Source organism: Bos javanicus, chromosome 15, assembly GCF_032452875.1.
Source record: "Bos javanicus breed banteng chromosome 15, ARS-OSU_banteng_1.0, whole genome shotgun sequence".
Lineage (NCBI taxonomy): Eukaryota > Metazoa > Chordata > Mammalia > Artiodactyla > Bovidae > Bos > Bos javanicus.
In genome coordinates this window covers 34284113-34301516 of record NC_083882.1, presented here as the reverse complement: position 1 = coordinate 34301516, position 17404 = coordinate 34284113, and the positions used below count along the sequence as shown (strand labels likewise).

General features: G+C 51.3%; 1 protein-coding gene across 7 annotated transcripts in view; it reads right to left on the bottom strand.

Annotated features, from left to right (window-relative positions):
* The window catches only part of GRAMD1B (GRAM domain containing 1B), a 187999-nt gene that overhangs the window by 22153 nt on the left and 148442 nt on the right, over positions 1–17404 (bottom strand). For 6 of the 7 annotated variants that reach the window (XM_061440638.1, XM_061440639.1, XM_061440640.1 and 3 more), the window contains 7 exons: positions 10429–10513; positions 9777–9880; positions 8588–8683; positions 6968–7048; positions 3462–3577; positions 1583–1739; positions 133–322 (listed from right to left, as the gene is read on the bottom strand). In XM_061440638.1, coding sequence (XP_061296622.1) covers positions 133–322; positions 1583–1739; positions 3462–3577; positions 6968–7048; positions 8588–8683; positions 9777–9880; positions 10429–10513 — 829 coding nt within the window. The other variant, XM_061440645.1, reaches the window with a different exon arrangement.

The window sequence follows — 17404 nt, the reverse complement described above, 5'->3', positions numbered from 1 at the left end:
AGCTCTATTACCCACACACCCTTCTGCCGGGAAGTCACACTGACTTCTGTCTCCATTATGGGAACGTCTGTTAAGCCTTCAAAAACGTCTGGAGAGAGGAAGGGCCACTCTACCCCCACTGTGGACACCCACCTTCGTCGTGGGTGTCTGAAGAGTCACTGAGCTCAGTGGGGATGTCCTCGTTGTCGTTGAAGTCCAGCGAAGGGGAGTTCACGGGCGCGATGATCTCAATCTTTTCCCCGATGATGTTGTCGATGGCGAGCTCCTTCTCCAGAGACCCGTCGCCCTCTAGCACCTCCTCCTCCAGGGGCAGGCCGTCAAACTGGGGTGGAGACAGAGCGGTCAGCCTGGTTTCCTCTCCAGGGGGAAGTCTAAGAGCTGGCCGAGGGGGCCTGCACGTTCAGAATGCTCGGGAACTGGGTTGTGGGGGCCAGGGTTCTCCCCAGTTCTGCTGTGGAAGACAGAACCCAGCAGGAGGCCCTGTCCTTCTCCTGACCCCAAGCCCCACGTGTGGGCACAGCCGGATCCTTTAGTCCCGCCCTTCTCCTGGGTCCCAGCCTCTACCACGTGAGCCTGTCTCCACTATTGCCTGTTTCCTGCGAGGTTCAAAAGGCTTCTCAAGCAATATTTGACTCATTCTCCCTTTAGCCCTGCGAGGGAACAGGTACACCTCTTTATATTTTAAAGTTAACCTCAGGGACTTTCCTGGTGGGCCAGCGGTTAAGAATCTGCCTTCTAATGCAGAGAATGTGGGTTCAATCCCTGGTCAGGATACTAAGCTACCACATTCCTCCTCAGAGCACCTAAGCCCACAGGCTGAAACTAGAGAGCTCACATGCCACAACTACAGAGCCTGGATGCTGCAACAAAGACTCGTGCCAGTCAAAAAAAAAAAAAACAAACTCAGACACAATGACTTAAAAAAACAAGTTAACTTCAGAGACAGAAAATGGAGACCAGGCATCGAATGGATGTTTTCATTCTAAGGCCAAGTGGTCTGACTCCTAAACCACTACAACACAAGGCTCCCTTTTCTGGGAACCCTTTCTTCGACCTGCCAGCTCACACCCGGACACTTCCTTCATCCAGCTTCTCCCGCTCCATGACCAAGTCCCAGAGGACAGACTCCTTCTTCCACAGTTACGTCTTTTGCAAAGCCAGCACAGCAGGTAGGTAGCAAGGAAGGTAGCCCTGAGTGTCCATACCAGGGGCTCCATCACGCTTTATGGAATGAATGAACAGAGAGCAGTGGTGCAGTCCTGTACTCATGTGAGACTTTGACTTCAGATCAAGGCAGTGAAAAGAAGACCTGGAATAGTTCTCCACCAGCGGGCTGATTACGGCAGGCCACCAAGGGCAAAGCTCATACAATGGACTTGAAATGATTCTCATCTGCTAAGCCAAACAAAATCTGGTACCCGCCGCACTGAGAACCCAGCTCTGGATTCTACACTCATTCGAATGTGGAGCCCCTCTGCATAAACTGATCATGGTATAACCAGCCTCCCCTCTACCTGCTCCCCAGGCTGGGAGACACCATCACTGGGCTGGGGCGGAAGCAAAGTGGGGTCCCTGCCCGTACCGAGACGGGGGCTTCACTGCTCCCCGTGGACGTCAGTGTGCTGTTGGTGATGGATTTCTTGGGCAGCTGTGGACTGGCATCCGGCTTGGTCTCTATGCTGCTTTTGGATGAGCTGTCGTTCACTTCATTCTCTTCTACGGGGATCTCCTCACAGTAGCTGAAAAGAAAGGCAACATGAACCTACGTTAACCTCGGTGGCCAAGATGGCCAGCTCACGAGAAACTCACACTCCTAAAACTATACGGGCTTGTCTGTTTCTTTGCTGTGTCCATGGCCTTCCTCTATTCACTACTTGCCTGTGAACTGCCCTTCTAAAGCCTCCTTCCCACCTTACCTCTCCTTCCCGTGGTAAAATCTCTATCCCCAAATTCACCTTTTCCAGGCATTCTCTTAAATGTGACCATTATTTGTCTTAAAATTCCTTTTTTGCCCATTGGCACCCCATCCCACCCCAACCTGACCATTTAATGAAACATCTGTGCTCTGAGCATACATCTGATTTCCCGTAGCGATTAGGACAGGACTCTGAACGAGTGCCCTTTGCTGGTGCTGCCCAGATTCTGGATCATAAATAGCAAACTTCTCTGCATCACACACTGAGGAAAAACCCTCCTTGAGAAAAAGGCAGGCACCCTTCTGTGGACACCACAGGTATGCCATTGTAGCTTCTCCCAAGGGAGAGACCATCATCACCATTCTCATCAGCATCTAACCTCTACTCATTACCACATCTGGATGCGTTACAACTCTGCATCAATCATGATGTGCGTTTTAGAGACAATCAAGTAGATACACAGTGAAGTGATAATACTATTCAGTGTGAGAAGTGGTACCTGAGCGTAGGCCTATGCACTGCACATCTGATGCTCTTTCCTTGAGGTCTATTCTTCTATGCCTCTCACACGACCACGACACCTCTACCTCAAGCCTGCCTGCACCGCTTTAACCCATCAGTAGCACATGGTACAGCAATAGCCCCTTCTCTTCACAACATCCTCCCCTTGGCTTCCAGGACACGAAATTGCCAGCATCCTCCCACCTCAGTGAATGTTCTTTTGTGTTTTCTTTTGCTGCCTCTTTCGCAGGCCCAGTCCCTGAGCTGCTGCTTATGTTAATTCAGTCACCTGGTGATCTCAGCCACTAATAACCTCCGAGGTTATGGCCCGAGCCCAGACCTCCCCACACTCACACACATCAACACCCACGTGACATCTCCACGTGGCTAACAGTCATCCCAAACTCAACTTGCCTAACATCAAGCTCCCAATCTTCCTTCACAGCTGCTCTTCGTCTAGAATTGTCCATCTCAGTTCAGAACAACTCTATTCTTCCAGCTGGTGGATCCTTAAAGCCACTTGTGAGTCCTTTTTGACTCATCAGCAAATCCTCCAAAATATGTCTGGTTCTATCTTCCAAATATATTCAGAAACTAACTACTTACTGCTGTTTCTACAGCTACCCTCCTGGTCCAAACCACCATCACCTCTCATCTAAAGGATCTAAATTATTCAGCAGCCTCTTAGCCGGTCTGCCCTGGTTCCCCTTCAGCCTATCTTCAACCCAGGAGACAGAGTGATGTTAAAATTTTAAGTCAGGTCTCATCAATTATCTATTTGAAGCCTTCCCTGGCTTCTCATCCTCCTCTGAAGAAATCATGCTGGCCCAGCAGCCCTCAGAGTCCAGCCTGATCTCCTGCTCCCTACCTGGCCTTGGCTGGCTGGCCCAGCCACCCACTTCCTCCATCTGGGAGGGGCTTCCCACAGCCCCGTCCCGGGTGCCCCCTCGCTTCCCTCAGGGCCTGACTTAGATGCCAGTCTCTGGCCATCCTCGCCCCTCTGGAAGGGCTCCCCGCAGATGGCCTGCCCCCTGCCCCGCTCACCCCATCGTGTTGAAGTCGTCATCGGGGGGCACGTAGTCCTCGTCGTCACTGGTCAGGCCCAGCTCGTTCCCATAGCACTGGTGGACGAAGTGCCACAGCTCCTTGGGGCACAGGGGCTGCAGGGGACGGCAGAGAGGCTTGACCCTCCCTTCCTCGGGACTCCACTCTCCTCAGAGGCAGAGTTTACCTGGACTCCCTCGAGGGATGAGAAGCCAAACTCTACCCTCCTCGGCTGGATAAGTGGAGAGCGACCGCTCCATGAAAACCCCACCCATGCCCTGCCCTCTGCTCCGGATCTGTTTTTCCCCTAAGAACATGGCTTTTAGCAAAGCCAGGAACTTGACCTGTTTCCTCTATTCAGGTCTGCACAGCAGAACCGATGGGCCCTTGAACTGCCCGCCTCCTGCTCCTGTGAATGAGGCCCTGCATTAAGCAGCATAAACCAAGGCACTCTGGGGCCAAAACGATCACAGAGCTTTTGAGCTGGACTCAGAATGAGACAACCTTGAGCCAGTCTCCCTAACTCAGCAAGAATCTCCTGATGCTAACAGTGGCCTCACAGGCCCCAATGGATCAGATCCAGGAAAGATGTGACACCTCCAAGGTGGCCCATTCCTCAGCTGGGCAGTTCCTGTGCTTGGAAAGAAGCTGCCATTCTCACAGCTTCAGGGGCCTCAAAGGTCACTGCATCCAACTCTCTCTTCACTGCCTGAATACTTCCTTCTTTATCCTTAATCACAATCAGTTCGCCTACAGGTCTATGTATTAGTTCCATATACAGTTTTTCTTATTTCACTGGATGTCTACATATTCTTCCCAAAAGCACTGTTCTAAGAAAAGTTAGCTCTCACTGAGGTTCAGAGTTTCAGGCAAGAGGCAACAGAATGTCAAAGAATGAAGGTCAAAGGTGGAGACCATGGATGAGTCTTGGTTTGCTGGGAGGGAGAGATGCTGGGAGGGATACATATGTGAAAAAGAAAAGCGTTAAGAAAAACAGAAACAGTAAAGAACGTTCCCACCAATAGATCTGATAAGGAATTGGAGCTTTCTGTTGACGTCACCCTTTTAAGGTATGGGCTTCCCTCGTAGCTCAGTCGGTAAAGAATCTGCCTGAAATGCAGGAGACCCAGGTTCAATTCTTGGGTTGGGAAGATCCCCTGGAGGAGGAAATGGCAACCAACTCCAGTATTCTTGCCTGGAGAACCCCATGGACAGAGAAGCCTGGAAGGCTACCGTCCATGGGGGCACAAGAGTCGGACACATCTTAGTGACTAAACCACCACCGGTTTTAAGGTATAGTTTAAGAAGCAGGCAGCTGGCAGGACGCCATGAGCCAGGGTTCCAGGATCCAGTGGAGAAATGCCCAGAATAGCAGTTGGAGTTCTCTCTGAGCCAGCGAGGTCCAGGGTGTGTGTGTGGGGGGGGGGTGTGTGTGTGTGGGTGTGGGGGTGTGTGTGTGTGTGTGTGTGTCGGGGGGCAGCTCTCTGTGTTCGCTCTCTTGCTTCTCCTGTACCTGGACCTCCTCCCTCCAGCTTTCATGGACACCATCCACCGTGCCCGGGACATGCCTGCCTCCCTGCCGGACCACGCCCTCCCCTTCCTCACAGTTTGCCTTCTCCACGCAGCCTTCCCTGCCTGAGTCCACCGGGCTCAGCTCATCTGACCATAGCTGGGGCAAGCACAACTGGCAGACTCTGCTCATCAGGCGGAATTCTTGATTATTTTGTGAGAGGTTTTGCAAACCATATGGATGATCCTCTGTCTTAGAAATGACAGTGCTGTCTTAGAAATGACAGTGGTTGTGAGCTGAAAATTCAAACCTGCCAGTGGAGACCCAAATGCATTATCATTTTACCACTATCCATGGCTGATAAAGGTTGATGACCAACTCAAGTTATCAGGATTTACACGAGGGCTACAGACTTTCAGGTTAGAAAAAGCTCTAAATAACACATCTGTTCAATTTCCTTTAGACGATGGTAAGTCTGGGCTAGAGTCAAGGTAGATACACACATTATACCTAACTATATACATGTCATATATATAATTGGAATTATTATATCATCATATAATTTCCCCCCCTAAGTTTCTTTCTCTGGCAAGGAGGCTGTTTCTTAACCCCTGCTCCCCTCGCCAACTTTGGCATCTGCATGGGAATTCTCTAATACCTTCAGCCAGGTCTCCTTCATCTACATTTCCCACAGAGTCCCCTTCACTCAGGTGGTCAACTGGTGGCTGTATTAACTTATTTTCCTACTTTCTGTATTTTTTAAAAAAGATTTATTTTATTGAAGTCTAGTTGACCCATAATATTGTGTTAATTTCTGCTGTTCAGCAAAGTGATTCACATATGCCTATATATCAATATGTTCTTTTTCATATTCTTTTCCAGTTTGGTTTATCAGAGGATATTGAATAGAGTTTCCTGTACTATACAGTAGGACCTTGCTGTTGATCCATTCTATATATACATGATACTTTGCATCTGCTAATCACAAACTCCCAATCCTATTTTCTGTATTTTTCATGTTCTGACATCTAAGGCCTTGCTGACTGTGGGTGGCCTGTCCCTTGCAGGATTAGCTAATTTCTACGGATAAAAATCACCCCATGAGGAAGAACACCTTTTCTAGGCAAAGCCTCCAAGCCAAAGCCACACCCCCAAGGACCTCCCCCTTTATAGCTCTTACATTCCAGGCCAATTCTCTCTTGCACTAATTACCGTTGGACAGTCTCTCTGGAGAGAAGTCTCTCTATCCTGAAGCCTGATGAAACATTCAAACTAGCCAGTCCTAAACCTGCTTGGGCTTCCCTGGTGGCTCAGTGGTAAAGAATCCACCTGCCAATGCAGGAGATGCATGTTTGATCCCTGGATCAAGATGATCCCCTGGAAAGGGAAGTGGCAAACCACTCCAAGATTCTTGCCTGGGAATTCCATGGACAGAGGGGCCTGGTGGGCTACAGTCCATGGGGTTGCAAAAGAGTCAGACACAACTGGGCAACTAAGCAACAGAAACACTCATTCGTTCCTGTGAAATGAAGGCTCTTGTTCTGCTGTCCCTCCTCGCTCTCTCTGCCTCCTGACTAACCTGGAACTTCCTGTATGGTATGCTGGGCCTCTGCTCCAGGGATCTGTGAGTATAAAACCTTCTTCCTCATGACAGTTATTTCTGTTTCTGTGTGTTTTACCACACCTGATTGAAACAAACCCCAGTACATTTTAAAACAGCAGAACTGAGTGCCCTAAGTCAACAGGGCCTTGCTCCAGGCAGCCAGGAGGCTGTTCACTTAAGAGGACATGTTACTCCCAGCACCTGAGTCACCAGCAGTGGAGGACACGTTACCGCGAGCCTGGAGGAATTCCGGAACCAGGGGGAAGCAGGGGCTTCCTAAGAGTGGGCCAATGCTGCAGCAAGAGCCATCACCCCAGTGGCTCCCACCCAAGAGGCAGGGACATTCTAGTGGGTGTGCATCCTCAGGCTGAGGAAGGAGCGGGCAGGACTTACCTTTTCCAGGAGAGCATTCTGCCAGAGCCGGAACATCATCATGTACGTCCGATCCCGGGCCCCGAACGAAGTGAAAAAGTGCTGGATTGAAAGAGAGCGTGGCAAGAAATGTCTGTGAAGACTTACAAAATAATGGATGGAGACATGGGACTCCTTCCTTTAAAAAAGCTACCGAGGGATCTTCCTGGTGGTCCAGTGGTTAAGACTCCATGCTTCCAACACAGGGGGTGTGGGTTCGATTCCTGGTCGGGGAGCTAAGATCCCACATGCTGCGTGACATGGCCAAAAATTAAAAAAATATATATATATTTAAAAAGCTACTAATCCATCCTCAAATACTGCACCCATGATGACAGCACAGGGCTCCGCAGTGAAAGGGGTCAGTTCGCTGAGTTACCCACTGTCGTCAAGTCCTTTGCCATGGCCCAGGCACCTGGGACCTCTGAGTCACCCACTCTCTCTAAGTCCTTCAATGTTCATCCAACTCTGCTCAGTGCTTCTCTTTCTGGTTTGAAGTTTTCACCTCCATAAAAAGCTTCCTTTGCCTCCATACATAGATTGGTAAGTGGCGAGCTGGGAACCAGCCCAAAGGAAGAAGAAGGTAAACCCACTAATCACCCTTTGATTCATTAATTCAGCAAACACTTGAATATCAGTGTGTGCCCTCTTCTACATGTACATACACTGACGCATGTGCAAACACTTTTCTACATATTTTGAGCTCAGTAACAAAACAGAAAGAAACTGCTGCTCTTAAGAAGCCTACACATTTGTGGGGACCTTTTATAATATGCGGGAAGAATGCGACAGAAAACCAGATTTTACTGAAGACATTCTAGGTGCTTCACAAATACTACTTCATTTAAACCACACTAAAACCTTGGAAAATAAACACAACAGCTAATATTCAATAAAGAGAAATAGGGTGGTGATGGTAGGTGACCCCTGTAATTACAAAGCTGCTTCATGCTAGAAACAGAACTCGAAGCAGAGACTATTGGACTTTGAAGTCTCAGGGCTCTTGATCCTGAAGTGCCTGAAGTCAAAGGGTGTTATAGACCTGTGTTCAGTCCATCTCTAGCCCTGCAAGTATCAGTCTTCAGGGCCTGGTTAAAGGTCAAAGATCACAGTGCTTTCTGCACTCTAGATTTTATCTACCACATCTTCCCCATGGCAATAATATAGACAATCCATTTCCTATCAGACTCCTCACTCCTTTTGATGAGCTGTCCTGATACATAATGACACAACTTCCGTTGTTTAGTGCTTTACAATTTAGTGTTTTCAAATGTGGGAGGTCATTCCAAGATTCTGACAAATAGGCATCGCTGGCTCCATTTCACACATAAGAAAACTGAGGCTCAGGTTACATAATGTAGCCACGGGACTCTATTTCAGGTGTTCTGGCTCTAAGTTCAATGTCCCAGCACCCCACTCTCATGTCTGCTAGACTCTAAGCACCTGCCCACCACAGAGGTGGTTCCCACAATCCACTTCACTCTACCACCTCTCACCCCAACCCTACTGGTCTCCCCATTAATGCGACTGAAGGGCAGGAATTCAGGAGTAGAGGGACTGGGGTTTGGGGGAGTAGTAAGTCCAAGATCAGACTCTACTTACCTTTTCTGAGTCAGTGCAAACTTGGATGGCATTGGGGATGAGGCGAGCTGTCTTTTCTTTAGTCATGGAGCAGATGTCTTTCAAACGCACAGTTAGCTGGCATCCACACAGAAACAGAGAAAGGAAAACAAGCAAGAGGCAGCATTAATAGTCAGGTGAAGAGTGTTCTCCAGGCACCAGTTCACACAGAGGAAGTCAGATCACAGGCTATATGCTTCTCAACCGCGAAGGAACCTCCTCAGAGATCACTTGGTTGAGTCCCTTATTTCAGAGGCTGTAGAGCAACCCTCATTGGGAGCTCAAGGGTCTCTTGATTCTTGGTCCAAGGAGCTTGCTTTCTCATTTCTACACAGCCTGATAAACATGCATGGATCCCATCAGAATCTGCCACTTACAGAAACACAGAACCCTGGCACCAGATGAGACCTTACAGTCACTTATCTATCATTTCTCACTTTATTTTGTAAGACTAGGAAATAGGCAAATGAAGAATAAAGGACTAGCTTCAAATTGCATGGCTAATTGGTTGCAGAACCCAGAAAGTACAAGCCAGTTCTGCTGAGTTGCAAGGTCAAGTTTCCTCTGACTCTTACGACTCTGCTTCTGTGGTGGTGGTTTAGTCACTTAGTCATGCCCAGCTATTGGGACCCCATGGACTGTATAGCCTGCCAGGCTCCTCCATCCATGGGATTTCCCAGGCAAGAATACTGGAGTGGGTTGTCATTTCCTTCTCTTGGGAATCTTTCCTATCCAGGGATCAAACCTGCAACTCTTGCACTGCAGGCGTATTCTTTACCACTGAGCCACCAGGGAAGCCTAAATATTTACCTGCATTTCCCCCAAATCAAATGGTCTCCACACTCTCCTCCATATCCAAGAAGGAGGGAAGAGGGAAAGGCATGGTAGAGAGACCTATCCTTCAAGACTCATGCTTTTGTGAATTATAAAAAGGCTTGGGTAGAGCATGAAGTCAACCAAAGAACAAAAGTGGAGGCCACTTCCTCAGCCACAGCCCAGGGGACAGCCTCGGGGAGCAAGTCTCAGGTTTTTTTTTTTTTTCTTAATTTAGTTTTTGGCCGTGCAGCTAGTAGGAGCTTAGTTCCCTGACCAGGGATTGAACCCATGCACCCCAGCAATGGAAGCTTGGGAGTTTTAACCACTGGACAACCAGGGAAGCCCCAGTCTTTACCAGAGTTTCCCAGCGGAAGATGTTGCTGTAGAAGCAGATCCAGTTTTCGGAGAGGTAGAGTCGGCCCTGAAGAAGAATGTCTCTTTGGAGTGCACAGGAGTAATCTGTAGCAGAATATGGGAGATGGAGCTCAGGGACAGGGAGGCTTCTCAGTAAACCGCTACAATTAAGCACGACACCGCCTCCCCCCGCCCCCCCGCCCGCAGCCCCAGGGAGCCCAACTGCCCACCACAGACTAGGTGTGAGAGATACCAGCCTAGCGGCCCAGGGAGTCCCTAGCAGCTTCTGATTGGGAACATGAAGGGTGTGAAACAGGCTACTGCCTGGAGGCCGAGGCAAGGATGAGACAGCAGAGGAAGCAAGAACATTAGAGGCAGAAAGGCCAACATAATTCAGCTAACGCCACTCCCCCTCCATGATTTCCCCAGTCCCCCCGCTGGGCCATCTGCAGACACAAGAGTAGCAACGACTCCTCCCAGGCGGGGCTCTCTGGAGACCATCACACACGGGGCTCAGCCCTGAGCCCCCATCATTGGGTCAGCACTCTGGATGTCTCCTCTCCCAGTTCCCAGACAGACACTCTCACTTGGGGACCCTCTAGTCAGAGAAGCAGCCTTCCTTCCTGCCCCCACACCCAGGTCACCCCGCTCACCAACAATGAGGCGCTCCGTGTCTGGAAGTTGCTTAAAGAGCTTTCTGAAGTCTTCATTTCTCTGCTTGTATGTGGGGCTTAACACCTGAGTGACAATGGCCAAGGTTAGCGGATGCTGCTAGGTTCATGGGTGGGGGAGGAAGGTGCAGGAGGAGAGCCTGCTTGCATATTTAAAGGCAAAGTTGAGGTTCCAGTTAAGGCAGAGACCCCAGGAGGCCAGGCTAGGCAAAGGGGGCTCAGCGTGGAAAAACATGGTGGAGAGAATTTGAAGCTGCCAAGGGCTTCGTACCCAGTGTTACCCAGCGTCTATCAGTGAGAAAACGTCAACCCTACTAAGCAGGGCTCACATAACCACATCCCAAGTGGAGAAAGGAAGAGGGGACCACACTGGGCTTCTGCTGTCCTGCCTTCTGCCAGCAGGAAGCACCAACTGACAGTGAAGTAGGGGCCCAAGGGGACCCCCTACCCCCACAGCAGGACCCAGGATATACGACGGTGCCTAGTACAGCTCTCAGAAGCTGCCATCGTGAATAATATAGTAAGCACTTGGCTGGGTCTGAAATTTACGACAGGAAAAAAAAAAATCCTAAAACGTAAGACCAGTACAATGTTATGTCAATTATATCACAATAAAACTGGTGCGGGGAGGGGCAGAACTGCCCTGGGTTTTTAAAAACCCATAAAACTAGGACTGAAAAAAGCATACAAGTAGAGAATTAAAAGCCTAACTGGCAACTTGAGGTACTCAAACTTCATTCGCTCACCACCGCGTACAAGACTATCCAATCCAACTCTTTTACATTACCACCAAGGAAACCAAGCTCAGAGAGCGGTCCCTGCCCAAGGTCCCCTGGCCAGTCAGGGGCAAATCTCTGGATCCCTGGTTCCCAGCTCACCTCCTGCCACCACCTGAGCTGCCAGACGTCCCTGCATCCACCCACCTTTTTGGTGCCTCAATGCAAACTCCTGATGATAGCGAATCATTCCGGGAAATCCCATAAACCAGTTGATCAGACAGGAATTCTGCTCTTTCTAAGCTTACAATCGTGTGCCCGTAGATGAAAGGACCCAAGGACAAGTGCACAACCCGGGAAGGGCCAGGTATCATGATACAGACCATCTGAACTCCACTCGGGTGACCTGCTGACCGACTTACGTCAGGAGCACACCCAGGTAGGCAGACTGTCCTGGTGTTGCTGACTGACGGGTCTTGGCCATTTACGCTTTTTCGCCCACTTTCCTGAGAATCCACTAGCTGTGGCAACAATGGAGTGAGCTTCACACTGTTAGCTTTTTGGCTTTTTTGCAGAACCAACAGCCTGCAAGACAGGGACTGCTGCAGCCTGGCCACCCTGGCAGCAGGTTCTGACTCCCTCAGCTCAGTTGACTACCTGTGCCAGAGAGAAGAGGATTTTAGGAAGCTGGAGGAGAGAAAACAGCACGACTTCAGTTTGGGAAGGTTTTCCATGTAAGAGAGAAGACAGCACTTTCAACTACTTTGCCCAGAGTTAATTTGAAATTTAAACTTGTTTTGGCTCATTTATAAAATGAGTTGTATTTCCAAGGGGATCCTCTGTTACCTTCCCCAAAGCAATAACATGCTGTAGAATCCCAAACTTCAAGAATCAGGATCACTCACTGGGAGGAAAAATCTGGAAGCCAGCCCACCCCATGACTTCGATAGCTAGAAAAGACCTCAGAAGACAACACTCCTCTGACCTACATGTTAGTTTGTTAGTTTCAAAAGGACACAGATATCCAACCTCAATGTGAGGCTCCCTGGCCTCACAGAACAAGAGTCCACACGTTGAAAACCCTTGCCTGACCACCTGACTGTCTATAAGTTCCTGACTGACCTCGTAGAGCTAACATGGAGTGAGAAATAACCACGCTCCAAGCACTGTCAAAAGCCTTTCACATCCTTTCACCTGACTACAGGGTCATCTTTATTATCCCATTTTAGACTCGAGGAAACTGAGGCACAGAGTTTAAGCAATTTGCCCGAGGCACATGGTTACAAATGAGAGTGTAACCATGGTACTAGCACAGTGTGGTCCACAGCTCCTGGTCTGAGCTGTCACTCTGCACGGCCTTGGGGTTCCTGAGCCAAGAAGGGAACCACCGGGATGCCCCAGCCGAGCACAACCTCTTGGTGATGAGATACTAACTTATGTGGGGGTCCCCGCTAGCTTTCCATGCCTGCAAGTGGATCTTTTTTTGGGGGGGTATGGTTTCAGTTTTGCAAGTTCCAGAAATTTTATGTACAATAACGTGAACCTACTTAACACTACTGCAACATACATTTAGAAATACCTAAGATGGTAAACTTTATGTTACATGTATTTTAACACAATTTATTTGTGGGTTTTTTTTTTTTTTTTGCTACACTGTGCAGCTTGCAGGATCTTAGTTTCCTGACCAGGGAATGAACCCGGATCCCTGGCAATGAAAGACCCGTGTCTAACCACTGGACTGCCAGGGAACTCCCACAATTAAAAAAACAAAAACTATTAGTCGAGTCAGTCTTTATATTTTACAAAGTTCCAATATCAGCCTGAGGACCAGCCTACCAGATGGCCCCAAATCCCCCCTCAGTTGAAACTGGACGTCAGACACGCGAGTACCCCCAGCCTGGAAGTCCTCCCGTTGCTAATGCTCTCTCCAGGGAGCTTTGTCACCCCCTGCTCCTCTCACATCCAGTGAGGACTCAGATATCAGCAGAGATGCAGGTGCAGGGAGTCGGGCCCTAACCTCCAAACCAGAGGCAAATTGAGGGAGACCTCCTCTCCCCTCCTCTCCTCAAACACAGTCCTGGCTGTCAGGAGGGGAGGGCCCATCCAGCCCTGGTCTTGGAGGTCTGCCAGTGCTACGAGGGCTTCCTGGGGTGTAGGAACCCCTTAACCCAGGCCTGCAAATCAGTGGCCTGATCTGAACAGGCTGCCAGCATGGAAGGCAGGCCAGCTAGCCTCCCAGGGTCTAAAGTACAGAGATATTAGTCGGCTGCCACCAGCTACCTTACTGACGTGGGAGGCGATGACCCATTCTCCCTGGCGTCCTCGCGCTCTTAAAGCCATCTCCTCCCATGGAAAGAGAAGCAAGGCTCATGCATTTTCATTTTAAATGGCCAAAGAATTTTGGTTCAAGGATTGTCAAACCCGGGGCCCCTAGAGCACAGAGAAGCGAGGACATGCACTCACGGCGGGGATCTCCTCAGACCCGGGCCGGCAGCAGAATTCCGCACCGGCAGGTCCCTCCGTCAGCTTCTTCAGGTGCTGCTGCAAAGGCTGGCTGTCCTGCTCCAGCAGGAGGCTCCAGAGGACCCCCGATTCCGTCAGAGACTCCATCGCTCCCACAGGCTACCTCCCCACGAAACGCTGATCCTCGAGCTCAGATCTCTCACCGTGCTCCCAGGATGCAAACAGTCAGTCTCGCCCGGGCTGGACGTGAATGGGTGGCTTCGGGCTCCTCGGCAGAGGGTCTGTGCGACTCTTGATACCTCCTTGGCTTCCCTTGAGCTTGGTTCCCAGCGCCAAGCTTCACAACTGGGCGGGTGTGGTCAGCATGGTTCTCAGGACAGGCTGGCTGGCCAGCCTCCTGTGGCCGGGCTGTTTCATCCCACTTGGCTCCCAGTGCAGGTCTCTGGGCTAAGGGTGACCCAGAGGGGACGTGATGAAGCCCTTCTCCAGGTTGGTGTGGACAGCTGCTCTGAGCAGCCGGCAGTGGCCAGGATGCAGACGACGGGGCAGGTGCACAGGGCCGCCACAGGTCCGCCCTGCTGCGGCTCACTCACAGCCCAGTGGCTTGTGGTGGGTCTCAAACTCCCAGGAGGACGGACACCCAACTCCCCAGTGCCGTCTGGCCGGTCCCACAAGGCAGCCCGTTCAACGTGCAATCGCTCCTCTGGGCGGGCGCTGGTGGCTATGACTCATGGTCCTCACCCAGGCAGCACAGCCACGGCTGGCCAAGGCACCAGGGCCTGCTCCCACCCCCACCCGTACACACCCCCCTTTTCCTCCCAGGCCGAGCTCTCCTCGGCTGACCAGCAAACAACTTCTTTGTTAGAGTCATCCGTGGCAGGAGGGGGGCGGGGTGGCTGGGCGGGTGAGCGGGCAGGGCCAGAGCCCTACACATGCCTCAAGTTACAGGACCTGGGTGATGGTACCGGCCAATGTCCTGCAGTAACCCCCGGCCGAGCCTGGCCTCCCCAGCAGATGTTTCCTGCAATGGAAAGTAGCTGGCCAAGGCTCCGAGTGGGGGAAGGGCGGGGAGGAGGTGCCAGGGGCACTCCTGTTATGCTAAAATCTAAAATTGAAGATGCAAAACAGCCAGGGACTTCTTGGAGACACACTGGCCCCTCACTGATCCATCCATCCACCGACCTCCCCAGAGCAGCAGCAGGAGCCTGGAAGTTGAACTCATCCCATTTCAGAGGTGCAGGTGGGGAGAAGTTGAGGTCAGCAGTTTCCAGGTCCGTCTGAGGCATCTCCTTCCTTCCCGGGGACGCTGTCCTGTCTCCAGTACTAGCAGGATGGGGATCAAGGCCAGGATGAGGATTCCCAGACAGCCGCTCAGACCTTGGCGGCCAAGGAACCGTTCTCTGAGCAGAGAGACTGGGCCGGGTCAAAAGGAGCAGGGAAGCTGAGATCTCTGGTGAGGACGGGAGCCAGGCAGATGGAAACAAGGAGGCCTCCAGAAAAAGAAGCTGGGGGCAGAGGTCTGACAGCACTGGGGCCGGGAAGGTTGGATTCCCAGGCAACGTCAGAACTTTGAGACAAACAGGGCACCTTCCTCGCCCTCCCCAGCTACGTCCAGCCCAGGAGGCTCTCCAGGCTGCACACGATGGAGAACGTTGCCTTCATCCTGTTTGACTCAGATGTGACTGTACTTAAAAATGATCTAACAAATGTATGCAAGATACAGATTCTTGCTTCTAGATCCCGAACTTCTGATTCAGAGGAACCTGGCGTCTCCCAGTTATATGGTGCTGGAGGAAGCAGAGGGAGATTCTGAGTCCTTTCCAGGACTTGTGTTCCTGTCTCTCTCTGTGCACACCCCGGATGCAGCCACCACCTCCACCCATCATATCACACAGGGCGATTGTTCCATCAGACTACCACTGTCTCCAGGAACACGCTACGCCTCAAACGATCTCCTCCAGCACTCAGCATGGTGAATTTCAAGTATCAGCTGCTCAAAACCTATTTACCAAATGAACGCATTCCTTATACACCTCTGACACTGTTCCTGTTGACATGGCATCTCGTGTGCACACATCCATACACGTCCTCACTCCTATTAGGCATGGCACCCCAGCGCCTAGTCCATGCCAACACTCTCCAAGCCACATATCCTAGCTTCTCTCCACAGTATCATCAGCAGTAAGACAGGAGAACCCAGCAATTCCATTTTACAGGGTGACGGGAATGCCCCTCTCCTGGGCACCCCCAGATCCAATGATCTAGGCAGTAAGCAGGACCCATGAGGGCTGAATCCTGGAAACGCTTGAGTATCTCTGGAGCCAGATGAGGGGATGACTGGGCTCCAGCGGGGTGACTCAGGGACAGGACACACCCAGAAAGATAAGCCCTGGGACCCTTTGTCTCCTACACCCCCTCAAAACTGCCGCCGGGCAGGGCACTGCCAGCTTCCAGCCTGAGAAGAGGGAACTGACCTGGGCTAAATATTAACTCCACGGCAAACACTGGGAGCTGGGACCAAGTGGTACCTGCTCCCTGGGTAGAGCAGCAGGAGGGAGAGGGTGGAGCAGCCCAGGAGAAAAACAGATGGATTTTGGTAGAATGTTGGCCTCGCCTAGGAAGAAAGCCAATTAAGACCCTCAGAAGAAACGCTGGACTTTCAACCAAATCCAGGTAGGGAGGAGCCGGATGTGGACTAAGGGGAGATGGGGGAGGTGACTGAGCAAAGGAAGGAGACGGGGAGGGCGCAGGTGTGACAGAGAGACATGAAGGAGCAGGACTGGGAGAGTCTCAGTTGGAGACAGGTCACTCTGCAGAGTCAAGACGGCTACTGGGGATGCAGGGGTCAGCATGTGGAGGAAGCGGAGTCCATCTTCCCCAGAAAAAAAAACCAGGTTGCCAAGGCGTCGCTGGGGATGCCTTCAGCACTCACTCTCACTTTTCTCACCGACGACCTAATCTGAGTTTCATTCCTACAAAGCTCTGTCCTCTTGCTCAGTCATGTCTGTCAGACATGCCCGGTCACTCCGCAGGACTGGCACCATCCCTCTTCCCCCCGGACAGCCAGCATCGCCCCCACCTGGACCAGCAGGCAACTTGGGCCCTAAAGCCTCAGGGCAGCCACCAGGGTCTGGGCTCCTTCCCTGGGTTGCCTGGAGACAACTGATCCCAGGAAAGAGGCAAGGCACCTCTGTCTACCTGGAGCACCAGAAGAGACTTCTGTGACTTGGCTTCCTCCCAGATTTGAGTCTGCTGCATCCAGCAGGGCCATCTTTGGGGGCAGATTATTCCCCCTCCTGCCCCTTGGCTCCCTGTTTCAGCTTATCCCTCCGTGAACTTATCCCCCAAACTAGGCGCCTTGACTAATAAAACTGTGGTGGTCAACGGTGGGTCTGGCGGGGTGGGGAGCAGACGAGGGGGACTCAGGGGCAGTAGATGTGATCAGCCCTGGGAGGGTCTCAGGGCAGCTGCCGACAGCCCCCTCTTCAAGCCCCATTCTTTTGGGCCATGCTGCACAGCATGTGGGATCTTAGTTCCCTGACCAGCTATCGAACCCATATGCTCTGCATTGGGAAGTGCAGAGCCCTAATCACTGGACAGCCAGGGAAGTCCCTCAAACCCCACTCTTGATCTGAAGAGCCCTTGCTGGAGACCAGAGGCTCTTGTCTCAGCATTTCCATGTCTCCCTGGGGTCCAAACACCTCCTTCCATGGGACCCACTCTTTATAACTGCCAAGGTGGTTTGTCACCATGGTGACAGTTCCTCCCCAGATAAACAG